This window comes from Adiantum capillus-veneris, chromosome 18 (assembly GCF_014529385.1).
Source record: "Adiantum capillus-veneris isolate H3 chromosome 18, ASM1452938v2, whole genome shotgun sequence".
In the NCBI taxonomy this organism is placed as follows: domain Eukaryota; kingdom Viridiplantae; phylum Streptophyta; class Polypodiopsida; order Polypodiales; family Pteridaceae; genus Adiantum; species Adiantum capillus-veneris.
Genome location: NC_140948.1, coordinates 110,603,349 through 110,630,694, shown reverse-complemented (window position 1 = coordinate 110,630,694; position 27,346 = coordinate 110,603,349). Strand labels below are relative to the sequence as shown.

General features: G+C 44.3%; 1 protein-coding gene across 3 annotated transcripts in view; it reads right to left on the bottom strand.

Annotated features, from left to right (window-relative positions):
* The window catches only part of LOC147436206 (uncharacterized), a 186,007-nt gene that overhangs the window by 105,601 nt on the left and 53,060 nt on the right, over positions 1 to 27,346 (bottom strand). The window contains exons 2-8 of one of the 3 annotated variants that reach the window (XM_086489099.1): positions 22,478 to 22,568; positions 22,271 to 22,383; positions 22,034 to 22,163; positions 20,627 to 20,695; positions 19,776 to 19,901; positions 13,859 to 13,921; positions 13,589 to 13,705 (exon numbers count right to left, since the gene is read on the bottom strand). In XM_086489099.1, the coding sequence (XP_086345225.1) occupies positions 13,589 to 13,705; positions 13,859 to 13,921; positions 19,776 to 19,901; positions 20,627 to 20,695; positions 22,034 to 22,163; positions 22,271 to 22,383; positions 22,478 to 22,568 (709 nt within the window). The remainder of the gene's footprint in view (positions 1 to 13,588; positions 13,706 to 13,858; positions 13,922 to 19,775; positions 19,902 to 20,626; positions 20,696 to 22,033; positions 22,164 to 22,270; positions 22,384 to 22,477; positions 22,569 to 27,346) is intronic. The other 2 variants (XM_086489102.1, XM_086489100.1) reach the window with 2 other exon arrangements.

Sequence of the window (27,346 nt, the reverse complement as noted above, 5' to 3'; positions counted from 1 at the left end):
CATCCTTGTGAACAATCACATCATCTTCATGCAACTCATCATGCTTGTGAGAAATCACATCTTGATCATGCAAATCATCATGCTCATCATTATTATCCAAATCATCATGCAAATCATTATCATTGAATTCATCATGCTTCTCATAATCATGCAAATCCTGTGTATCATGCTTGGGAGAAGAAGAGACTGAGAGAGTCTCCTTTCCCCAAATCTCTTGCATCCGTGCCTGCATTTGAGAAAAGAGTCACAACATCTCTTGCATTCTTGCTTTGGTCTCGCGATCAAATCTTGCTTGACATTCTTTTTCTTCCAAGTCGTACTGACACTCTATGGCTACCATTTCTTCTTCGTAGTCACGATCTATGGCTGCCATTTCTTCTTCGTAGGCCTTTCTGTCTGCATCTCTTGCTTGGTCCAACTCCTCCATAGGAGTTAGCGCAATCCTTGACGTAGATGGGGAAGGGGGAGGGTCGGAAAAACCTCCTGATGGGGAAAATTCTTCTTCGCCTCTCTCATGCTCATCACCTCCAAGCCAAGTATCCATTCCGCTTCGAGTGATGACCATTCTAAAGTCGTGGGTTCTTGTGGGTTCTTGTGGTCTTGGGTTCTTAAGTTCACGAGGAACTTGGATTCTTAAGGGTCTTGAGGTTCTTGAGTTCTTGAGGTTTTTGAGGGTCTTGAGGTTCTTGAGGTTTTCTTTCACTTGCAAACCGTGTTTGAGAAGGATCTTCTCTTCACCCGAATTCTACTCCTTTCCGCGGGCGCACCCCTTGGAGGCCTTGCGCTCACACCAAGGTTTCTTTTTCCCACCTCACGTAGATTGGCCGGCCGCTAAGTGCACGGTCCGCTCTCAATGAGTGAAAAGAGACACAAGCGGAGGCTGGACAAGCCCTTCTTTCCTGGGATTCCTGTCACTCTTCAAAAACACGATTAGGAATCGACACGCCCAAGAGAACTTGGGTTCGTGCGACCGCAACAAGCAAAAAAAATCTTGTGGTTCTTTCCTTGAGTGATACAGAACACTGTCAAAACTCTGATACCAATGTAAGGTGCAGCGGAATAAATAGGTATGTTCATGGTTTTGTGTTGGAAATGGTGACTCCCAGATAGAGAAATAAAATTAATATTAAAGTCTTCTAAAGGCCAAAATGACCTATGAGACCAAAGAGTTATATCATGGTGAATCTGATACAATGTCTGGATTTTAAAAAAAGAAACTAACTAGACAAAAACACTACTACAGTTATAAAAAGGTGGGTTTCAAGAGCCTGAGAGGTACATATACACCATTGTGTATCTCAGAGAATAGATACAAAATGGTGCATAAGTCAGTCTGCACAGGGCATCCCCCATGTCTTGCACATATAGATTTGATCCTTTGTTTCAACCTCCTCCGGCAATGGGAGCATCGCATCATCCTGCACCTCCTGGATCTCCCCAACTCTGCTGCTCAATCACTCGGTATACCTCTTCTAGTGATATGCCTTGTATCCCTCTCTCTAACTGCTTTCGTCTCTGCTCAGTCTCTGGGTGGAAGAACACTCTGATCTGTCTCTGAGTGAGTCTCTTGATTTGTGAGGCTCTCTCTCTCAATAACCTTGCTTGATGTCGCTCTCCTCATAAAGAAAAACAGGCCACTAAAAACCACCCCAAGGTAAAGGTAAGTGTAACAGACTCGCCACTCCAAGTCGAGAATCTACCGTGACACCACAATAAATCACTTCAAAACAGTTCACAGTTCACAATTGATTCGACACAAGCTTGACAGAGTTCCGTGCCTAGAGATATTGGCCCCAAAGACTGGCTCCCCTTTCGGTATTTCTTTGTATTAATCTACAACTCAAAGTACAAGCGAGTCGTTGGGACTCACTCTCAGACTATGTGCCCAGATGCTTTGAGAAGTGAGAGCCCAAAAACTCTTATAAATTTTTTACAAGGGATGCTAAAAGGAGAGCCCAAAAGCTTCAAAATCAAAAGCCTTTATGAAAATAAAGCAAAAGCTTTCTCTCTCTTGCAACTTGCGTAACAAAAAGCTGGCCTAAAATCTGACCTGCTTTTTTTCCGTACGCTGCTGCCACGTCAACAGCCCGTAAATCGCACCACAAATTCCGGCCTGCTGTCCGTACGGTGACTACCACATCAACATTGCAACGAGCCAGCTAGAAGTCCTTTCTCAAGAGGGTGTGTGTGTATGTATTGGGCAGCCACGTCAATGAGTTGTGACATACCCCCCTCTAGAAAGCATTGTAATCGCCCTCAATTACGCCTGCAAAACAGACAGAAGCCATAAACTGTTTTAGTAGACACTGACTGTTAGTACCGACGCACTAGGAACACACATCTAGCACATGTAGCAATTGACAGTCGCATCACACGACAACACAGGACATCATTTGACATCATTGGACATCACATGACAAATCACATTCAGCATTCATTCGGATCTCAAACCATGATTTATTAGCAATGCAATTAGCAATCGCATCTAGATCCACTCAGGACCTCCACAGATGCCCGATTGACTAATCCCTATTACAACCATGTCTATCGAGATCATTCAGACTAAAATGCTACAGTCATTTCCTCTATCGATTCCTGCACTTAAACAAGTCAAGAACAAATCAGCTTCATATTTTTCGGAATTCCATTTCATAAAGTCATACAGCAGAATACTGTCAGCTCTCAGTATCCCTGAAGCTCAAAGAGACATCAGTAACTCTAGTATTCAAAAATCGAGGCATCTGTTGACAAAGGAGCGGAGCAAATCCCCTCTTGTGCAAACCCACTGCACCAGATATCCGGCCAAGCTGAATTCGGGGTTCCATTTGGAGTAGCCTATGCTAAACCAAAAGCTTCAAGGTAAAGTTTCACAATCTGAGGAGTATCTGCTAGGTCCTCCTCCTCCATCCACTTCGCATCCAATGCAAGATAGTTCTTGAATTTAACCGAGAACCGCCTTCTCACTTTACCCTTATTCTTTCTGTCCTTCTGTGCTAATATTTGTTCAGGAACAAGGATCTCCTAGTTTTCTTCCACTTCGGGTTGCATCAGGCTCCCCCATCTTTGGGCACATCACCTTTAAAAGGTTTCAAGAGACTCACATGAAATGCATTGTGAATCCTCCAAGTGTCAGGCAGTTTCAGTCGGAAGGAAACATCATTAATCTTTTCAGAGATCTGGAAAGGTCCATAATATCGCATACTAAGCTTTGGAAAAGGCCTCTCCTTTCCCTTTTTCTTTCTCAAGCATGCCTTCTCAAAACGTAAGAGCACCCAATCATTCTCCTTCAATTTCAAATCACGACAATGGCAATCTGCTGCTTTTTTTTGTCTTTTCTGAGATTTCTGCAAAGCCTCGTGGAATATGGCAAAAGTCGTGTCCAAGTCGCGCATGTACTTATCAGCTTCAAAAATCTTATCTTTCCTGCTTAGGAAGGGTGGAACCTTCGCAGCACCTTCAATAATCTCAAATGGCGCCTTCCCCGTCGAAGAGTGTATCGTGTTGTTGTAGGAAAATTCCACCAAAGGTAAAATACTTTTCCCATTGAGTCTTCTGGTCCGAGATGTAAGACTTCAATAAATCTAATACCAATGAATTGGCAATCTCAGATTGCCCATCAATCTACGGGTGGAAAGATGACGAGAACTGCAACCACGCGCCAATGTTCTCCCAAATTGCCTTCCAAAACAAACTCGTGAATATGGGGTCCCTGTCGAAGACAATCGTCTCGGGCATGCCATGTAATCTGAAGATCTGGGCCACAAACAGTCTCACTAAATGATCCGGCTGACTGTTTTCTTCACTAGAATGCAATGAGCCTGCTTGCTAAATCTGTCAATAACAATCCAGATACCATCGTGACCACTCTGTGTTCTCGGGAGATCAAAAATGAAATCCATTGCAATACTTTCCCAGGGGCAGGTGGATATGGGCAAAGGCTGTAACAATCCCTGTGCTTTATGCCTGTCAAACTTGACCTTCTAGCATACCAAGCAACTGCGCACAAACTCGTCCACATCCTTTTTGAGTCTCGGCCAAAAGAAGTATCTCTCTACCCCTTTCAAGGTGGTAGCAATGCCGCGATGACCCGTAAAAGGCGGACTCGGTCATAACCTTTTCCCTCAACGGTTGTGTAACGCACAACATGGTTTTCCTTATCAAGTAGCCATCCTGAATGGAATATCCCGCTATTGTCTCCCCATCCCGTATCCATGTGAAAATGCTTGCAAAATCTGTATCTGTGGCATACTGATCGACCATATCCTCGAAGCTCCTATGGTGTATCCTGGAAATAGCCAGAACCAACGGCTTCCGAGACAAAGCATCTGCCACCAAATTCTTTCGTCCCTGCACATGGACAATCTGAAAGTGAAACTGTGACAAAATGTTCGCCCACGGCATCTGCTTTTCGATAGCTACTTCTGTGACAAGAAGTAGCGTAAACTCTGATGGTCTATAAAGACAGTAAAATCCGCTCCGAGTAGGTAATGCCGCCACTGAGTAAGAGCATGGATAACCGCCAAAAGCTCTTTCTCATAAATCTGTGCTGTCAATTCCAGTCTTGCGAACAATCGGCTCTCGTAGGCAATGACATGGCCTTCTTGCATTAAGACCGCACCCAGACTATGACCACAAGCATCACAATATACTTCAAATGACTTCTGCAAGTCCAACAAAGTCAAAACTGGTCCCGTAGTCAATTTCTCTTTCAAAGTCTGAAAGGCAGTCACCTCTGTGGGTCCCCACGAGAAAGGGACTCCTTTCTGTGTCAAGATATGCAAAGGGAAGGCAACCTCTGCAAACTTTCTAATGAACCGCCTATAGTATGAACACAATCCCAAAAAGCTTCTAACTTCATGGACACTCTTCAAATCGGGCCAATTACGGATAGTCTCTATCTTGGCCGGGTCCATCTGCACTGCCGCTGCTGAGACAATGTGTCCCAAAAAGTGTATCTCTGGTAGGAAAAATTCACTTTTCTTTGCATTAATCACCAACTTGTGATCTCGTAATGCCTGAAAGACCTGAAGCAGATGTTCTCTATGTTCTGCCTCATCCTTGGAGAAAACAATGATGTCGTCAAAGAAAGTGCCAACAAATAGTCTGTACTCTCGAAAAATCTTATCCATCATCCGGTTAAATGTCGCAGGAGCATTGGTTAGGCCAAAAGGCATCACCAAAAACTCAAATAACCCAAAAGTCGTCCGAAAGGCTGTCTTGTAGACACCTCCCAACGCAATTCGAATCTGATGATATCCACTTTTCAAGTCGATCCTGCTAAAGCACGAGGATCCCTGAAGTCGGTCAAGTATATCATCGATTCTAGGAATCGGAAATCTGTTCTTGATAGTGATTTTGTTGAGAGCTCTGTAATCGATGCACATTCTCCAAGATCCGTCTTTCTTCAAACCCAAGAACACTCGAGAGCAGTATGGTGAAGTACTAGGCTAGACAAGACTCTTTTCCAAGAGGTCTTTCACTTGGTTCATAATTTCTTTGTTTTGGGCTCGGCTCAGACGATAAGGTGGCCGGTTCGGGGCTGTGCTTCCAGGTATCAGATCAATAGTATGATCTTCAAGACGAGCGGGTGGTAACTCGCCTGGCAGGCCCTCTGAGAAGCAGTCGGCATGAGTGTGGAGAAAATCTTGGTGTTCTTTATCAAGTTCAGACATATTTGTCCTATCCTCATCACTCAACTCTTTCAAAAAGATTGAGTAAAGAAACAGACTGGATTTCATTAAGTTTGAAATGGCCGAAGCCGATACAATAGGGACAGACTCGCCCTTAAGTTTTACATCGAGTACAATGGTTTTGCCCTTCTCTGTGGTCAAAGTCACTTTCCTCGCTCGATAGTCGACCACGGCGTTGTTCTTGTGGTACCAGGGAATTCCCAAGAGAACATCACAACCTTCCAAAGGCATCATGTAGAAGTCCTCATGCCCCAAATACCCCTGACAATGCAACCGAAGTTTGCCAATGACAGTTGTAATGGCTATGTCCCTGCCAGGTGCCGTTAGAACTACCTCTGCAAGTGGTTCCTTCCGATCGGGAGTGATCTCGAGCTGCGCCGCCAATTCAGGTGAAATGAAGTTGGCCTTGGCTCCTCCAGCAAAGAAGATAAAGGCTTCTTGGTCTTTTACTTTGCCCCAAGCTCGGCAAAGTTCTGTACTCTTGTCCATCGTGCTTGGGTCAATACCCGCGCAATCTGGAACCTGTCCTGTTTTCATCTTGCCTTTTCTTCCACGTTCCTCAGCTGCTCTCGAACTCTACTTGTCGTTCTGTTCTTTTCTCTGCCTTTTTAGGGCACTTCACGGAGATATGCCCAGTTTCCCTGCATCCAAAGCATTTCCCCTCCTTGATGTAGAGAGCTCTCTCTTGAGGAGTGAGTTTGGGTCGTGCATCCTTTTCTTTCTTTTCTGGATTGCTCTTCCTCTTTCTACTTTCCTTTGTCAAAGTCTGTTCGGCCCTTTGCGTCATGATTTCATCTCTCAGGTGGGTCAAACTACCTGAGTGAATGGCAAAACCCCGTTTCGCATGACTCATCAACTCCTAAATGGAAGCTGACATTTGTTCTAAGCAGTGATCTCGGATCTCTGTAGGAAGACCCAAGGTAAACCGCTCAATCTGCTCTTTGAACGAGATCTTCTTAAATGAAGAGGCGGGTAGAAAATAGCTCCAGACTCTCTCGCAATAAGCGTCCATTGTATCCTTCTTGGTCATCCGAAGATGGTTCCAAGAAGTTAGTATGTCGCGTTTATACTCTCGAGCCAAGAAGAAATAAAAAGCCTTTTGAATTTCAGCCATTTGACTGGCACTGTCTAGTTTAATAGAAACGTGAACCACCAAGTTCGAGCATTTCCCTTGAAGTAAGAGGCAACTCTCCGAATCTTGGAGTGTTCTGAGTAACGCCCTCCTGAGAAAGCTATGTCAAACTGCTGTATAAAAGACAAAGCCTTCAAAGCATCTCTATAACCAGAAAATGTGTCAAATTTTATTGACTGTCCACCTTCCATAAAACTCTCGGACTTTCTTGCTTTTATCTTCCAGAAAGTCATACTGGTTGTCTTTATAAAAATTCTTCTTCTTTGCGTAAAAGCTGCTGTCATGAGAGTCCGAACTATTTGAAGACGAGTTCTCTCTAGAAGTGTCAACCATGGGGCAAGATTTAGGCTTCTTTGTCTTTTTCTTGCCCTTCCTGAAGCTTTGCTTTTTGCTTCGCTTTTTGCCTTTTTTGTCTTCTTCGCTGGAGTCAGAAGAGCTAGAAGGACTGTCAAAAGAAGAAGAAGAAGAAGAAGAAGAACCGGGTACTCCTTCAAATCGAACACGCTTCTTCTGCTTTCTTGCGGATTCAAATGTAGACTGACGACCCAAATAACCCGGGAAGTCAATGCCTTTCTTCTGCTTTTTGTCGTGCTTTTTAGCTTTGTTCTGCAGTCAAAAAGCTGGGCAATTCGTGCATTAACCACCTCTTCTAATTCTTGCTCTGTGTACATCCTTGGAGTAGGAGGTTTCTTGAGAGCCGGTTTGAGGGGTGGTTCTGTGGTCTGCCGCCAATGTGAGTGCACCTCCTCGAAGGAGGTCGGGCTCATAAATTTCGCAAATTTCGGGTCCTTCGCAAAATTAAGCATCATCTTTGTTGCATCGCCGATCAATCGTCGACACTCCATCTCTTCGATCTCCGCCTGAGTAGGCCGAGGTGGGCCGTACTCCTCGCGTGAATCTTCCTTGTGATCTCTTCTCGCATCTCCGGATGCAGAGGAAGTTGATTGATCTCTGTCTGAAGCCATAAGTGCCGCGTAAAAAGGATCAGATTTTCTGTACAAGAGAAATTAGCCGTGCTCTGATACCACTGTAACAAACTTGGACACTCCAAGTCGAGAATCTACCGAGACACCACAATAAATCACTTCAAAACAGTTCACAGTTCAAAATTGATTCGACACTGGCCCGGCGGAGTTCCGTGCCTAGAGATATTGGCCCCAAAGACTGGCGCCCCTTTCCGTATTTCTCTTTGTATTAATCTCCAACAGCGAGTCGTTGGGACTCACTCTCAGACTCTGGGTCCAGATGCTCTAAGAAGTGAGAGCCCAAAGACTCTTATAAAGTTTTTACAAGGGATGCTAAAAGCAGAGCCCAAAAGCTTCAAAATCAAAAGCCTTTACGAAAATAAAGCAAAAGCTCTCTCTCTTGCAACTTGCATAACAAAAAAGCTGGCCTAAAATCTACCCTGCTTTTTTCCATACGCTGCTGCCACGTCAGCAGCCCGTAAATCGTGCCACAAGTTCCGGCCTGCTGTTCGTACGGTGACTGCAACGTCAGCATTGCAACGAGCTAGCCGAAAGTCCTTTCTCAAGAGGGTGTGTGTGTGTACTGGGCAGCCACGTCACTAAGTTGTCACAGTAAGTGTACATATTACACACACACACACACAAACGAAAAGTTATTAACATTTTCAAAAGGCCAAAATGACATGAGACCAAAAGGTTACATCCATGTGTGACTCTAATATAGTGTTAGGGGAACACAAAGATAAAAATAAATGAGGACACCTAGAGTGGGTAGGTATGTAAGCCTAACCTACATCCTCATCACATAATACATCAACTCAAAGAATACGGGGAGGGGTACAATCAGCCGGAGAATCCGAAGCCAAACCTATAGTGCCATGGGGCAGTCCCACAAACAGTGAAGCTAACTCTATAGAGGGTGGCCACAGGTTGCACATGCTACTGAGAAGCCGCTGTGTACCAGCCAAATCCCAACTGCAGTAGCTCTATGCGCAACTAGCCACCGAAACATGGTAACTCTCTTTGGCTGCCTGCTGTCCCACAACCGCTCCCAGAATCCTAGCAAGAACTCAATTGTGAGACCCTCCTCTTGCCACTGAAGTGTTGCAGCTGGGCTCGCCCCAATCGAGCTGTGTATTGGAAGAAAGAAGTCCCTAAGTGATCGGTTGAAGAGAAAGGATCTCGCCAGAACCGCTCTCCCAAGTCCCACTGCACTTGTACCAAAGAGCATCTCTCCCATGCCCAAAGCTGGCAGTGTCCTAACTCAAGATCTGTCGGGTCAGGAATCTATGACACAAGTCCTCCCAAAGATGCCCACAACTCGGATCCTCTGAAAACAACACTCTGCAACCTCAGGTGCCTCTCCAAAGACTCTGTGGAGACGACCCTTGCCCTAAACCTCGAAAAACATGCAGGGTACTGACTACAAGCACGCCCTAACTGCTATGAGGACCTCCAAACGTGTGAAGGACCCCATCCATCTGGGAGCTGCTGCCTCAAGTGGGGTATGCCACTCAACAGATATAGCCTTTGTGATATCTTGACACATGCTCTGCACCCCTCTCAAGCCTCGTAGCTGGATGGTCTGAATCTCCTCGGGAAGGCCTTAAAACTGTAGCTAGTTGCCAAGAGTTTAGGCTAGACCCTCTACCATGGGACCCCAAGACACGTGAGGCATGCTACCAACCCAGTGGCCTCACTGTGTGCTAACCATGGGGTTAGCTCCGAAGACCTAAGTAGACTCGCAGCAAAACGGTCCTCCCAATTCCAAATCATTCAAAATTTGTTTCCATAAGTTAGACTCAAAGGATGATTGCCTTGCCATCCTGGTCCAATGATTTTGTAGCAGATATTGAATGGAAGGATCATTTTTATGATGCCAAGGCATTCTCAACAGCGTGTCATTGTGCCCCAACCATGACGTGAAAGTCGGCCTTTCCATGGAACTTCCATAGTCACAAGGGACGCCCATTTTTGGGCTTACCGTCCCCACTGCCGTCCCGCCCTCTTTCTTACACTAAAACTCCATTTGAGCCCCATCCCCAAACCTCGGGACGCGTCCCTTGTGACTATGCATGGAACCCTTGAATGGTGACGGGAAGGGCACCAATAAGAGAAACAAGTGTTGGTATCTCTTGTAGCTAACTCTACCTCAATGCCTCCAGCAAACCAGTCGTACTCTACATCCATGTTCTTTAGAAATTCTACGTGGATGAAAGTTTCAGTGGCTCTAGGGTCAAAGAAGTGAAGTGCTTTGTGGCCATGAGCCCGTCCATAAGTTCGACATAATTCGTTAGAAGCAATGTATGGAACAAGTCCCACACTCGTTCTCGCCTCCTTCGGGAGGTTGTTCAGGAGGTTTATCCCCTTTGTGTGGACAAATAGTGTGTACATTCGAAGCATATGCCTTCTTGTTGAAGAGTGCTCGTTGGTGAGCAGTAAGACGAGGTCACGCTAGCAGAGTTAATTGTCGCGAGAATCCCTCGAATTAGAACGTTGTGGTCGAGGATTTTCTTTAGGGGCTTGTTCGTTTTCTATTGTCGATTCAAGCCTTCCTTCATTAGTTTGTAACCAACAGCAACATGGTCCCTCAGTTGCATTATAGAGACTTGCTTGGACAGATAGTATTCCTAAAGTGGAGACAGTAAGCCGATAGTGTAGTGCTCACATTGATCTTCCAAGGTTAACATTTTGAAGAAAGATCGAAAAATTTCTAATTGTAATCTTTTATGGTTTCAGTGTGGCCAATATTTTCAAGTTACCCCATTCTGCCAAAAGTTGTACTTCAAATAAAGAGGTAAGGTAGCTTCGAGCAAAAATACTCTTGAAATCTTGCTAAGTCCTTGGAGCGTGAATCTTCGTGGCTAAAGAAGCCCACCACTGCATAGTATTTTCTTTAAGGAAAGCGGTTGCTTGAGAAATTTTGAACTCTTCCGTGTAGTTCCCGAGTGAAAGGATATTGTCGAACTGTTGAAGCAGCTGCAATGCTTTCTTTCAATCTTTCACTCCCAAATAAGAGGCAAAGTTTACCGTACATCCACCATCCTTGAAGTCTTTAGGTTCAGACACTGTAGGTACCCGAGGTGGATGATAGAAATAGGCATTTGGGTTCCACTTGTAAAACACAAGAGGCCGTGGGGGAGGTGGTAGCGGCAAAGTTGGTGCAAAATCAAGTGTTGCAACCATCCATTTAAAAATCCCCCACAAGGAATAGATGCTTTTGTGGACTGTCAAGAAGAAGCTCTTGCACTGTCTGATGCCGGAGGATGGAAATCCTGAAGCATCAATGGTGGTAGCATGTAATTCAAGAGCTGTTGGAAGCTTTGCAAAATAGGAAAATTGGTCGAGGGTGTTTTGAGAAGATGTCACAAAGTTCATCGATGAAGAACTGCAAGTACTCGTTACAGTCTAAAAACGCCATCTTGTCTGTTACGGTTGGCCTAATTTGCTTCTCAACATAACAAATGATTCAAGCTCTGATAACATTGTAATTGACGGGCACCACGTGCCAACTGGAAAGAACAGAATTGGATCAGATTTTAGCACTTCAACACAACTGAGAGAGAGAGAAAGAAAGAAAGAAGAAAGAAAGAAAGATTTTTAACGTCTATGTCAGGCCGAAATCGGCCTATGAGACAAATCAACTGAGAGAGAGAGAGAGAGAGAGAGAGAGAGAGAGAGAGAGAGAGAGAGAAATGAAATGTAAATATTAACGTCTTCAAAAGGCCAAAATGACCTATGAGACCAAAAGGTTACATGTGATGATCTAATACCAGGTCTGGGTACAAAAAGTACAAAGAGCTGAAAAGAAAATAGTGGGTAGGGGGGTGGGGTGAAAGCTGATACAAGGGGAATACAAAGGGGTGAGTTGATACAATGGAGCTCTCTGACAGTCGAGGCATAATATACATATACATCAGTATCCAAAAGGCTATAGAGATTCAATGTCCTCCAAGGTAGGCACTCTGTCGGGACGGCTCCTATGTCGGGCCACTATGGTATGGATCCTCTATCGCAATCTGCGTCGATGTCGAGAGGGCCCCCTCATCCGTGGGTGACGGGACCGCCCCAAATCTATCGCCCGATCAAGCAATATGCCTCTCGTGCCTCGGGCTGCTCGGACTCCTCTGTCTGTGATTGAAAGAAATCTGTAATCTTCCGCTATTGCTGGATCTCTCTCATTGTGCCCCTCTTCAAGAAGTCCTCTCTGTGTTTGCGAATCTCTAGTAAGTATGATCCGAGGCATCTCTGATCCTGGTATCTCATGACTCTAGAAAGTGGCCCAAAACCCTCTCTGAATAGACAGTGAAAGCGGCCTCGTATCTCATAGTATACTGGGCAGTGACATATGTAATGTAGCTCTGTCTCTGGCTCTATCTGGCACACCTGACAAATCCTGGACTCAGCGGGTACTCCTCTAAATCTGCCTGTCTCGATCTCTAGCTGATGTGAGGATGTGCGTATCTGACCAATAGCACATCGGATCCCATGGGATAGATGAGTGTCCATGTATCCTGGTCTGATCCCAAAACCATCCTCCGTGAGTTGGAGAAGATGCTCTCTATAGAAAGTCATCTTCGTACCTAGTTCATGTGTAGATTGTATCCATGTCCTCTTCGTATCCAGCTGAATCAAGTCCTGTCTAATGAGCCTAGTAATCTCTGCCCTAGTGAGGGAGATGGGAGGGTGCATCCAAAGAGTACTGAAATGGGGGTGGCCGATCCATACTAAAGCCATGTAACTGAGAGAGAGAGAGAGAGAGAGAGAGAGAGAGAGAGAGAGAGAGAGAGAGAGAGAGAGAGAGAGAGATTCCACACAATAGACACAGACTGGCAGAGTTCCACTCCCAGATGCACTAGCCCCAAAACCCTGGCACCCCTTTCAATATTTCTTTTATATTGATCTTCAGAAGGTGAACTACCAAGAAGAGAGCTCTCTACAATTTGCGACCTGCTAGACTAGAGAAGCCTTCCCCAAGGCTCTTATTTGAAGGCCCCAGGCCTGAAAAGCATAATTTACAAAAAACTAGCCCCAAAAAGCACTTCCATAAAATCCAGTCCAACTGCCACATCAACACCGGTGATTCCGGCACGTTCTACGGGCAGCAGGCCTGCCACATCATCCCTTTGGAGACAAGTTGTCTGGGTGCAATCCATGTCTCTCAGATGTATAACTGCCTAACGTCCTCTCTGAGGATGAAGTTTCTCTCATTATGATGCTGAACCACTGTGTCAGGAGCGGCTCCCGGCCGCTCCCCTCGACTTTTCGGCATAGCCGTACTTGTACAGCCTTGTATATACTTCAGCGGTCCACACTTTCAGCATGTTTGGCAGTTTCAGTTTTTGGTGCAATTAAGGCTTTCATCTAATCAAAACGGTAAGCCAAGTAGTGGCAGGCAATCTATAGCCAGTCTTCAAGGTAGGCTGCATTGCATACTGAAGTCAATGGTGGACCATTGGCTGGGCTTGGTGAGCCAGGCTCACTAGGACTTGAGATGCGGATCAGGAACTAGGGTTGTACTAGGAATGAGTTGGACTAGCAGACATGATGTCTTAGTTGGACTACTATTTGGGTGGAAGTTGACATTCATGGCTTTCCACTCTCCACACATAAGTCCACCACCCAATACCTCCCTTAACTTGTATCGAGGTATTTAACTCCGCATCCGTTGTCTCAAAGTTATCTCTGTTTAAGAACAAAATCATTGCACAGACAAGCCAAGTTATCAGTTTCAACAAAAGTAGTCGTAACCTATCTTGGCATTTAATGAAATAATTCTGAGTAAATTTATATAGAGTTACCTTCTGTTCAATAAGATGCCGAAATTTTTCAAGCTCTGAGCATGAATGAGTGTGATTCTCTGCTAAGACCTTTTTCGTATTTTGAAGGTTGACCAATTCATTTTCCATCTCCTCGATCTTTCATTTCACACCAAGAATTCTATGTCAAATATAAGCTTGTCAGTAGAAGACTCTCTCACACCACCCCAACACGAAATTTCAGAAGCATAAATCCCAAAAGAGTGTTTAAAATCTTCTTCCATTGAGTCAACAGTTGAAAGCAAGTATAACCTTATCGTTTTGGCGTTGCTCTTGCACACGAAGGCCCTTTACCGCACTAAGAAGAGCGTCTGCCTGCAACCTAAAATCGGCTGTGTGAGAAATCCGCTATGTAAAACAATTGAATAGTTTTCAATCAAGCGCGTCAAAGAGACTTCAATGCTTTTAACACACCTTTATGCATATTGAAAAGAAGTCCATCTACAAGAGAAGAGACGATATAAATTGCTAGAACCAACTTGACTGAGTGCAATATCATGGGTGGACAATCATCCTCTGTCAAGAACTTGACGTTCTTGCCTACTTTAAACAGTTTTTAGCCGATGAGATGCAATTTTCATGCAAAAGGAGAAAGAAAAGTAATATGGCACTATTTCTTGCATTGCAAGAATGCAGAGGGATGCGCACATTGCGCGTATTTAAGTAAAAGTATGGTACTGAAATAAAGGCCTCCATGCTGTGTGGACAAACCAATGATGTCCAAATTTTGGGAGTAGCTTTTAATCAATGTCTAGAACTTCAAGTGTGCTTCCATGGATTCCCATTGAAATTTGTTGCACTTGGGAAAAGTAAATGGGTTCGCGAGTCGCCACTCTCACTGGCATGTCAACATCGCATAGCTCAAGGACCTGCACATATTGCCCTCACAATCATGGTCATAGCAGCAGGTTATCTACTTCCTACTATCTCCTGAACACATGTGAGATTGTATAGTATCTTCTCGTCTTCTAGGAGGAATTGGCACACCAAGTGTCCTTGTGGCAAAGCGGCCGAGGAGTGTGCAATAACCTCGAAATTTGTGCACCCTCCACGTTTGTGGCCGGAAATATCATTTGTGGAACAAAGACTAGCACATTGGAACATTCATGCGTGATTAAAGAGTTCATGCCAGGAGCAAATCCAGACACCTCAATGGGAGTTGCTAGAGTAGCTTCTAAGTGTGCAATTTTCACAAGAGAATCACTAATCACATCATGCACACTACCAGGATCAAACAAAATTACCAAACGCTGACCTTTTAAATGACAATAACACTTAATGAGAGACTCATTAGGATAATCATCAGTAACTTGGGACGCACTACTTGGCTCAAGCAAGACACCAACAGAAGATGTGGGTTCTTTATTAGGTGATTCCTTAGGACAATCTCTTTTCATGTGACCCTTAGTGTTACAATTAAAACATCTTCCTTTCTTTTCATAAGCGGTTCATTCTTCAAGACTTAACCATCCTCCCACAATTTTCCTTAGCAGATTTTTCATCAGGCGTCAACTTAGGAGTTTCAATTTTAGCCTTTCCTTCATTATCACAATTAGGTGAAAATTTATGTGCCTTGGGTGTAGAGAAGATTGAGAAGTCGAAGAATTACCGTTGTTCTTACTATTTCTATGGGTTTTGAGAGTTCTGTGGGGTACTTGAAGGTGACTTGTCCTTCTCTTTAGGCTTACCTTTATTGTGCTTCATTTCTTGCTCAAGAGCGATCCTGATGGCCTCATTGCAATCAGTGGGTCATAAGACTCTCACGTCATATTTGATGTACTTGTCCAAACCAAAAAGGAAAGCCTTTTTGCCATCCTCATCTAACTTGCGAAATCGAACACCTAACTGAAAAATACGATTAGAAAAAGACACCACTGGAGTCCCATTTTGCTTGAGCTCTCTTTAATCCTCTTTCAATCAATCAAGGTACTACGGTAGCACTTCAATAACAACTCAACTGAAAAAGAGAGACGACACGGGAGGTGGCGAAGTTCCACCCCAGAGAGTATTGGCCCCAAACCTTGGCACCCCTTTAAGTATTTCTTTATGTTACTTGAACTCAATATAATGCCGGTACTCCACCCTCTGCACCTTCGTACTGAAGCATGCCAGAGAATGAGCCCTTGGCTCGTATTTAAAGGCCCTTGGCCATAAAAAGCAGTTACATGAAAATCTTTCAAACTCAAAAGCAACTGGTATTCAAAAGCAGGTGCTCAAAAGCTGTCAGCGCAAAAGCAGGAATCCGTACAGCTCTGCCACATCAACAGCCAGCGTGAAACAAAATAATCCGTACAATCCGCCACGTCAGCAAGCCAACGCCAAATCCGGAAATCCGTACAACAATTGCCACGTCATCAAGCTACTCGCTTTTTGTATGTATGTGTGGGCTGCTTTACTCTAGGCCCCATCGGACGGGAACCTTAACTTGGTTGGATCTTCTTCTCCTGCTTCTATTGCTTCTCTTAGGGTTTAGGCCCCTCGGCCGGGATATGATGAACACTCCCCCTGCAAATAACCATCCACGTCCAAGCCATGAGCTGTCCAATGACTCTCTCATCACTCCTCCCGCAAATAACCTAAAAAGGTCCAGGCCATGAGATATAGAGGCGTTTTACAACCAAACGCCGCCCAGATCACAGTCTGTGTCATTTGGAGGTGCTGAGAGTAACCACTGCTCAGACTTCTTAATACTCCCCCCGTAAATAACCACAAGGGTGAGGGCCATGAGTATACACATCACTTTTCAAACATTCAATACTTCCCCCACAAATAACCACAAGGGTTCGGGCCATGAGTATGAATAGCAAGCATTCTCAAACATCATTTGTCACTACTCCACCTGGGAGTAAAATCACCAAGCATTGAAACTAGTATTAAAACCAGAGTCAAACAGTTCAAGTCGGCACCAAGAAGGTTTAAAACAGATACCATCCATTGCAAACAAATTCCAAACAGAATCACCAAACAGGATCGCCAAACAAGTTCTCAAACAAAACTCAAACTTAAAAAGAAATCACGACATCATCCGAGCTCGAAAAGTTTGAAGTCCATTGACTTTCCATCCTGAAACCTGCACCCAAAAATTAGGGTTAGATTCCTTCCATAAGGTCATAGCCGTCCATAGCATGGTCCATCAACTCTTGGACAAACAATGTTCCTCTAGTGGCGATGGTAGTCCGACAAAGCAATCACATTGGACCTCCAAGGTTATCAACTCGAGAAGAGACACCTACTGAGAGATGTCGAGAAATTTCAAGTCATAAACGGCTAGGGTTTCCATGGCAAGCATTTTATGATACCCCACTCTGCCACAAGTTGCACTCCGGAGGAAGATGTCAAAAACCATATAACAGTTAACTTGGCACAAAAATTTTCTTGAAAGCTTGCCAAGTCCTAGGAGTGTGTGGCTTGGTAGCTATAGACCTCTACCACTACATGACACTACATCTAAGAAAAACAGCAGCTCGAAACAAATCTTGGATCCTTCTCTTGCAAGTGATCTTTTTGGCTTATGCCCTGTAAGACAGAGCGATGAAGACGGGACAGCGTCCGATGTCAGTCCAGGGTCGAAACACGAAGATTCTTCAAATAAAATTCAAGTAGCCTTTGGAAGCGCCGGTTTGCTCTGTCTGTTCTTATGTACGATCGGTAGACTTTCAAAAAAGCACACGCCTGATGCTCTGATACCACCGTCACAAGATGGGCACCATGTGCCAACAAAAAAGAACAGACTGAACACACTTTTAGCACTTCAATAAAAACTGAACTTAAAAAGAGAGACGACAAGGGGAGTGGCAAAGTTCCACCCCAGAGAGTATTGGCCCCAAACCTTGGTGCACGCCCCTTTCTGTATTTCTTTATATTATTTGAACTCAGTACAATGCCGATACTCCACTCTCTGCACCTTCGTACTGAAGCATGCCAGAGAATGAGCCCTTGGCTCATATTTAAAGGCCCTTGGCCATTAAAAGCAGTTAAATGAAAATCTTTCAAACTCCAAAGTAATTGGGTCTTCAAAAGCAGGTGCTCAAAGACTACCAGCGCAAAAAGCAGGAATTCGTACACCTCTGCCACGTCAGTAGCCAGCGTGAAAGGTAACAATCCGTACAATTTTCCACGTCAGCAGGCCAACGCAAAATGCGGAATTCCGTACAACAGCTACCACGGCATCAGGATCTTCTTCTGCTACTTCTGTTGTTTCTCTTAGGGTTTAGGCCCCTCGACCGAGATCTACAAGTCGGCTCCGTTCTTCACTGGCTTGACACGTCAACAATTTGTGATAGTGGCATAAAGCAATCCTTGAGCTTGATTTGGAAGTTGGCCCAATTATAAGACAAAGGGTACGCTAGTTGTCCACTGGCACGAGTGCAGTGGGATCTTGAAGAGTGGTTTTGGAGGGACCCTTTCTCCTCAGCCGACCTTCCAGGTGTCCCCTTCTTTCAGTACATTGTTCGACTGGGACGTCACATACTAGCAACGCAGAGAGAGGCTCGTCCTGCTGCAGCACCTCATTGGCACGAGGAGGGTCTTACAGCTGAGTTCTTGTCAGCTTTTTGGGCGAGGTTGTGGGACTCCAGACAACCGCGGCGAGTCACTTTGTTCCAGTGGCTGGTTGCACATCGAGCTACGGCAGTTGGGAGTTGGCTTGTACATAGTGGTCTCTCGGCAGCATGCGCAGCTTGTGACCATCCTGTGGAGAGTCAGGGTCACTGTCTTTGGGACTGTCCTTTGGCACAGCAGGTTTGGCTTCGTGTCCTTCGGCTAATGCCAGCTCTTTCCACCGCACGGCGGTACACTTAGGGGGCAACTGCTTGGTCCATTCTCACGGGCCCGGCACTTCAGTTTGAGTTATCCTCCACCAGCACGATGATAGTGATGCAGGGGGGTCGACGTACACTCCAGCCTGCTACAGAGCTTACTCCACAGGAGTGGAGCACTGAGAGAGAGGAGTGTTGGGAGCTCATCTACGGCCTGACACTCTGGTTCATCTCGCGGGCTCGCTGCTTCCGCATCTCTGAGGCTCGCCCTGTACCACCAGCAGAGACAGTTCGTGACCTTTGGCTAGAGCTGATCCATACTCTCAGAGGACAGTTCGAGAGACTCCAGGGCAGCTCCGACCACATGCGGGAGCGTAGAGAGGCTTTCCTTCGACTCTGGCGCCCCAGGCCTTTTTTCACCATGGTCCAGGGTGTGGTGAGATGGCGCTACCGTCCACGTGTGTGTCTCTTCCCTCCTCCCATCTCCTGATTTAGCCTCATTGTACATGTGTTGTTTTTTCATTGGGACAGTCTCCCCCTTATGATTGTAGTTTCATTAACTAATAGAAAGATCTTTTTCTCGGGAAAAAAAAAAAAACTGCCCCCATACTTGTAGAGGATTTCTAGACATAGCAAATAGTCTCCTCTTGCCAAATGTCCCAATTCCCACATGAATAAGGTCTCTAACTTGAGATAAATGAATTTCAAATGTCCAAAATACATATTGTCCTCTCATTAATCAATTTCACACATAACTTTATGACTCACTTTATCAAGAAAGGTTGTCCCTCATGGACTGGCGTACACACCTTGATTTCAATGTCAACAAGGGACTCCAGTCACTCACTAACCATGGGACCTCCACTCTTGTCGCTTATGTTATACAGCTTAAAAGAAAAGAAATGAATGAAATAAAACACAACGAACCCAAGATACATCTACTGGTAACAAATTCCCTTAGGCACTATTTCCTATACTCTCATCGGTCATTTTGACTTCTTGAAGGCATGCTAAATTCTTCTTTGTTTCTTTCATATAGCTATCACATGCCATGATCTTGAAATTGAAGTCTTATGTATGTAAGATGCTCAGCCAAATGGATCAAGCAGCTTTGTTTGCAAGAAATTGGACATTCAGTATGAGGTTTCTATTCTTGGCTATGACAATGATTTATGGTGTGGGTCTTTCATGTGATTTTCACCTTCCACAGAAGTTCAACAAAGTTGGCATCTCTATCACAGTGAAACATCTTGTCACAACCTTCGATTCGTCCTTTCCTTCCACCAAGATGAACAATTTCTGGCCATTCCATTTTTAGTTGATGCCCATGTATTCATCCCATACCTTTCTAATGCGCAGATTTGTACATGGACAAACTATTGTAGATATTATAAAAAGTTGAAACTTGTGACCTGCTTGCGAAGTTTCTCGGGCACTCCATCAAAACTTGATAGCATTTCAAAATCATTTTTCTTTTGAATTTGCACATTCTCTATATCTGAGAAAATTTGAGCCAGCTTTGCTTTTGCTTCCTCAATCTGTTAGACATAAACTTCCTTTTCCATGAGTTATCCATAGTTATATAAGTTTAATATAAGACATTGCTCAAAAATCACTCCTTTGACAAACATAACTACAATAAAAGTATTGAGATGGAGAGAGAGAGAGAGCCCCTTATGTACAGGTTACGACAGCGAGAAACTTATTTCTAATTTAATCTCTAACAAATTTGAACAAGCTATCAACGTTGCATGCAGGAATGGAAAGGGCATGGATTTGAGGTTGTAGTTGAATTCACAATGGAAGGACGAGAGGGATAAGGTCTACAGGAATGACAAGGGCATGCATCTGAGGTTGTAGTTGGAAGGAGGAGAGGGATTAAATCTAGAGAAGATGCATCAAGGCCCAATAGTTTATGAAAATGCTCACCAGGTATATAACAAAAGACCCTAGTGTTCAGATCACTTCACCTATCAAATAAGGAACAACAAGGTGCACTTGAAATAAGTAAATAGCTTTAACAGTTCGGCATATGAGCTCGAGCACTAACTGATGGATCCAAATAAGGCCCAGGAACCAAATCCTCTTGCAGGAAACACCACAGAAATATCAACTCAAACAGAGCTTTCTCAATTGCGTATAAAAAAAAGATGTTAAATATCGATAGCCTTTAAAGGCTCACAGGATCAGCACAAAATTAAACACTCTAATGATAGCTCTTTTAGATACATTCTCAAAATACAGAGCAAATGCTTGGTAATACCTCTTTTTTGCATTGTTCCATTTTGGAGGTGCCTTCTTGAATTTGTCTCTTTAAAGCTTCAGTGTCCAGCTGTAAAAAGAGTACGCATTGATTAGTTATTAGGACAATTTCAAGCAGTCCTTAGCCAATTTTGCAAAAAAACTGAGGTAAAAACAAGCATCAAGGCGAAATCAACTTGTGTCTCTTTTGAATCTACTATCTAAGGCTGGGTTCAGACGACCCGGCTGTAGAGAAGACACAAGCTCCGTGTACTGGTTTGATTGGCTGGAGAAAAAGCAAACAATTTCCGGGTCCACCATTCATTTGGTGACCCCCCTGCCCCCTCGGAAGATGAGAAGCTCCCGCGGCAGAGGTATCCGTGTCTCCACGCGTAGAGCTCAAAAAGCTTGAAATTGGCGCGAACTCAACAGCACCGTAGATCTGCTGCAGCTTTACACTGCATGTTGCTGCCAGAGCTCTGTTGCCGCTGTGCTTTGTGAACGGGGGGTAGAAAAGTCTCACAAATGAGCTTGTGCTGCCGCCACGCCGTCTGAATCCACCCTGATGAGCTCATCATGAAAAAAATGTTGTGTACAATGTGGGTTTTGAGCAAGGTACTCAATTATCCAGTTCAGCCCATATAAATTCCTAGTATGTAATAACTTATGGTACCTCAATAAATAACACCTCTAATCAATCATGTCACTCAATAGAGCAGTTCAACATCCCTGACTGCTCGATTGCATTGTCTCTCGTCTAGAATAATTAGGTTGCTTTTCTACGAAATAAACATTGTGCTGAAATTTTATACTTGCCTACTTGTTGCTTCTCGTCTAAATTTATTAGGTTTCATTTCTACAAACTAAGCATTGTGCTGAAATGTTATACTTGCCTACTTGTTGCTTCTCATCAGCAGTGCAGTCCCCACCTGTGACCAACATTAACGTTGTTCGCCTGTACAAGGTGAGGTGCTGCCCAATCAACCATTCATGACAAGCTGGCAGCCTGAGTCCTACCATAATACCCGTTTAATATTGCATTAGTCATCATGCCACAAAGATTGATCTTGTTATCAACACTGTAAACAAGACTATAAAGCCCTTGAACTTGGCCCAAATTAACTAATGGTTTCATCCAGGATTTCCCATATGATAGCCTTGCCGTTTCTTTAATGTGTTCCACTGCCAAAATGCTGCCAGAAATGGGATCTGAAATGGGCCAATTTGTTCCAGACGGCAAGATGCTCTACTAGCCAATACAGAGATTTCCCTCGAGGGATGAGAACCAGCCCAAGAAGAGTATCTGCAAGGGTAGGGACAGCCTGGACACCTCGTACCTGCAATAAGACTCTCCTCCAATATCATTTAAGCGTATGCTCAAGATATGTGCATGGAATGCATGAACTACACAAGATATCATATTTCAAACCTTAAGCTGAAGCATTTGGGGAGCAAGAGCAGCTGCATGCTCTTCTTCTATTTCTTTTATCCTTTTCTGAAAATCCTCCTGTGCTTTGCATAAATCAGCCTCTTCTGACGATAAGGCTTGCTCCTTCTCCCTGTTGCAGAAAGGAAAAGAACAATACTGAACTTGGCAATTACAATACACAAATGCAACATAGCAAAAATGGAAGTTAACTTCTCCCAGTAGGTATTCGTGTGTTACCTGCATAAAAGAGCTTCATTGTCTGCTGTTTCCCCATCCTCTCTGAGTAAGTCAAGTGTTGTTTCATCTTCAGCTTGCAGCTGCATCTCTCTTTTGAGAGACTCAATCTCTGTCTGTCCAGGAAAGCACAAAAAGATAAGAGTTAACAAGAACACATAAACTTTTGCAGAACGTGAAGGTTTACATGTTAAGATGCCATGTACTCACCTCCAAACGCAAAGACAAATCAAGGCTGTCATTAGTGAGCTTTCTTCGTACGGCCTTGCTCTTATTGATAGCAGTATGCAGATCCTCTATCCTGTGTGCAATTGCGGGACAGAAAATCAAAAAAACCAGATACTTAGAGCAGTTTCTACCTATCTTGAGCAGTTTACATTAAGATACAAGAAACAAAGAAGAGAGCGTAGAAATGTTGGGTAGGAGCCAAATTGGAACTACATATCAAAACAACATTGACAAACCTTCATCCTGCTGTCCCTCATCTCCACTGTCCCTTGCTCAAAGAGAATATCACAAGGGAGTCGCACTTTTTTTAGACATGTCAGTCCACAAATGCATAGGACCCACCCTCCATGTGAAGTAAGCCATGGTCTTTTACTAACAGAAATGTTGCGCTATACTATTCAAATTTACTGGACCATTCTTTCGTCTCTTACCTCAATAGGTGAACAATAAGGGCATGCAAAACAGCTTGCTGCAGGGAGCTCCACCCATTCTCTGTGTGTTACATCTCTCTTCTCCCTCCCTCTTATTCTCGCCTCTATGGGTGTGGGTGCACTTCAACTGATATCAGAGCCGGCTACGAACTTGATGGCCTTGGAGCTTTGTTTTTGCAGCGCATGAAAGGAGCTCATGAATAAGGGCTCTGAACTCTCAAGTTCTTATGAACACAGAAATGTTTGGATTCTCAGGGAGGGCAGTGGAGCAAGGCTTTAAAATATGAAAGTTGATGTATGGTGTTGTGGAGCAAAGCTCAAAACAGTTTGAGCTCAATGCTCGCCGTTGAGAGAAAAAGAAATTAAATGTTATATTAACGTCTTCAAAAGGCCAAAATGACCTATAAGACCAAAGAATTACAACATGGTGAATGTGATACAATGTCCAAGTACCAAAAATAAAAAGGTACTGAAAAAAGGTTACTCTAGAATCCTAAACTACTAGATGACCTAAGCAGCTCACTGGAACCGTGTAGGATATGAGTAGCAGGTGGATGTAGTGAATGAGGGATAATACAACACAATGTGGGTGTGTGGAGATATAATGATTCGGAGCTGATACAATATGGGCAGGGTGTACAATTCTCGGAAAATTTGAATCACAGGAGGTACACCATCGGTCGCTGGCAGGTCTCATCGATCTCCTCCACACACACACACACAAACACACACCATTTTATCCCTCTATTAGAGACCAAAGTCAGCCTATAAGACAAATCAAATATACATGTGTGTGTACTCCATTTAAGGGGAAAGGACATAAGTACAAAATAATAAAATGTGGTCCTGTGACATCGAGTGTGCTTCGTTGGTCATCGTCACATGCTTCCAAGCTGTGATTACATCTTATTCGTATTCCTAAGTGAGCCACGAAGAAGTGAAAACCCGCTTCAACCGTAGCCATTTTGTTGGTGCTTCCCTGCGTAATAGTAGGGTAGACCACCAGGTTTGGGCATTCCTTTTGGGATAGGATGCCACTCTTCGTACCTTGGAGTGCTTTGAGTAGCGTCCTCCCAAATATGCGATGTCAAACTGTTGGATAAAAGCGATGGCTTTGTGGGTATCCTTAAAGCCAAAAAACGTATCAAACTTTAAAACCTGCCCACCCTCCCTGAAATCCTTGGGCTTCTTGCCCTTGTCCTCAAGATAGTCGTACTGGTTGGCTCTGTATAGGTATTTCCTCTTCGTTGCGTACATTGGCTCATCAAAATCCGAGCTCTCGGAGGACGAGCAGTCCTCATCCAAACTGTAAAGTGCTTCCGAGATCGTCGACGGGATCTACTATTCATTGCCTTCTTCTTGCCTTTGTTAAGTCTCTGAGTCTTTCTCCCCTTCTTGTTCTTTCTATCCTCATCGTTGGAGTCAAAGGAAGAACTCTCCGAACTGTTAGAAGAGGACGGGGATGAACTGGAAACACCCTCGGATCAAACTTGTTTCTTTGGCGTACTGGCGACCTCAAAGGTAGATTTTCGACCCAAGTAGTCGGGATAGTTTGTTGCCTCTTGGTCTTCATGAGTGTGCTAACTCGTTGCTCTACACCTTCATCAAATTCATCCTCTAAGTACACCATTTGCCTTGGTACTGCCGATAATGATCTTTTCTTTAAAGCCGACATGAAAGACCTCTTCAAGAGGATGCTTTGCCAAAATTTCCCATAATGAGGGTCCTTAGAGTACTTAAGCATCTATCGAGCACTCTTGTCGACCTGCTGTTGACGCTGCATCTCCATCTTTTTGTACTCGGTAGGAGGAGGCAGATCATACTCTTCTTCCGACTCTTCAGAAGGTGGTCGATGTCCATTTGAAGCCTCGTTGTTTTCTTATGTACCTGAGTGACTGGGTGCAACAGTTTCCTCCTGGTAGGATTTGTTGACTGAATCCATGTTTGCTCCAAGAAAAAAGATCAGATCCTCCATTGAAGAAGAATCGTCTGAGCTCTAATACCATAGTAATAGACTTAGACATCTCCAAGTCGAAGATCTAATGCAACACACATGAGAAACTAAAAGAACTAAATAAAACTGAGAGAGAGACAACACGGCACGGCAAAGTTCCGCGCCCAGAAGTACTGGCACCCCTTCTCGGTATTTCTTTATTATTATGCTTCAAAAGTTACAATGTCCAAGGGTCCTTGCTCTCTCTGAAGTGCTTCCATGCTAATCTGCCAGAGCGGCACACTTATAAAGGCCCCTAGCCAAAAGCATCAAGTCTAAAAGAATCTTGTCCCAAAAGCTAACGCCCCGTGGGACTATCCGTACGTGGTGCCACGTCAGCGTGTCAGCGCGATTTGCATTGTAAGTCCATGCAGCCTGCCATGTTGTGACGTGTTTTGGTGGAATGGTGACGTCCGCCCCAAAGTCTTTGAGAAGTGGTTTTTGATGCTTTTAGACTCCTTGGATGTAGATAAAGCATGCTTGTACAAAGCGTACAAAGGTAGTGTGTGCCAACTGTCTCTACGCATACGGGCCAGTTGTGCGAGGTACATAGTTTTACTGTTTTTGTACAAAGAAGAGTGAGTAAGTGCATTAAAATTATGAAGAAAAACTGAAGTTTTGTCAGCTTGGGGTCGCGAGTGACTTGGGGTTTTCAGCTGTGAAGAGGGAAGCTTTTGTTGTTGCAGTCTACAGTGGTGCGTGGGGGTTGTGTACTGGAGGTGTCCGTGTGTGTGTGCGAGGGCCTAGAGACTTGATTGGAGAGTGTGTATCTCATCAAGAAGGCCATGAACATGGGTGTTGACCTCTAGACTTTAACCCCACTTCTCTCTTTTTGGTGATGGAAGCTGTGTGAAAGATAAAGCATGCTTGTACAAGATGTACAAAGGCGGTGTGTGCTAGCTGTCTCTGTGCATACGGGCTAGTTGTGCGGGGTACATGATTTTGTTGTTTTTGTGCAAAGAGTGTCAAGACTTCAAAGAGTAAGTGCATTAAAAATATGAAGAAAAACTGAAATTTTTTCAGCTTGGGGTCGCGAGTGAGTTGTGAGGAGGAAACTTTCTCTTGCTGCAATCTGTGGTGGTACGTGGGGGTTGTGTAGTAGAGGTGCCCGTGTGTGTGCGTGCGCACAAGGGCCTGGAGTGGAAGTGCAATCTATGTGGCTTTGAACCACAATCCGGCACAACCAAAGTCCGTGCTCACCTCCTTAAGCTAGAGGGACATCAAGTAGCAATATGCAAGGCGGTCAACGAGCAATTGTTGAAGATATTTGAAGAAAGAAGCGGCCAAGCCGAAGCGTCCCGCAATCGATCCCAACGACTTGGGTTTTCCCCATTCTACACCTTCTTCATCGGTCGGTAGTTATAGTAATGCGGTAACAAGGTGATGGCGACATCATTTCGATCGGCATTTTCAATGCCTAATACTACTCCGGTCTCCACTCCCAAATCTCACCAACGCACCCTATATACCACTTGGGATCCAAAAAGGAAGGAGGATGTGGATGCAAGTGTTGCCCGCTTTTTCTATCATGATCACATTCCCTTCATAAAGGCTCGGTAAGACTTACTATCATTTTCTCACAATCAATCATCTTGATTCTCATTCTCATCTAAATAGTAAATCCTAACACCTCTTGTCTGTACTGTGTAGGTCTGAGTACTTCAAGACTGTATGCACGAGGATTGGAGAGTATGGGGCACGCTATGTGCCACCCTCTTCCGAGGCCCTCCGCACTACTCTACTCGACAGAGAGAAGGCCGTTGTGGAGACGGCAACCCTGAATATAAAGAGGTAATGGACACAGTTTTGCGAAGGATCCGAAATTGGCAAAATATATGAGCGAGACTTCTTTTCAGGAAGTGCATGAACAGTGGCAGAAAACCACTACACCACCACTGAAAACCCGCTCTCAAGAAACTTTATGATCACAAACAGTATTCAAAGAAGGAATTACAAGAGGTGGTTGATGCACGGATTGCTCAGCTTTTTGACGCGCAAAAGAAAGCCAAAAAGCACGGCAAAATGCAAAAGAAAAGCACTGACTTCCCCGGATATTTGGGTCGTCAGTCGACATTTGACAAGGCAAAGAAACAGAAGAAGCGTGTTCGATTTGAAGGAGTACCCAGTTCTTCTTCTTCCTCTTCTTCTTCTGACAGTTCTTCTAGCTCTTCAGATTCGAGCGAAGAAGACAGAAAAGGTAAAAAGCGAAGCAAGAAACAAAGCTTCGGAAAGGGCAAGAAAAAGACAAAGAAGACTAAATCTCGCCCAGAGACTGACAGTTCTACTGAGGACTGTCTACAGACAGCTCAGATTCTGATGATGGAAACTTCTATGAGAACAAGAAGAATTTTTACAAAGCCAACCAGTATGACTTTCTCGAAGATAAAAGCAAGAAAGTCCAAGAATTTAAGGAAGGTGGCCACGATC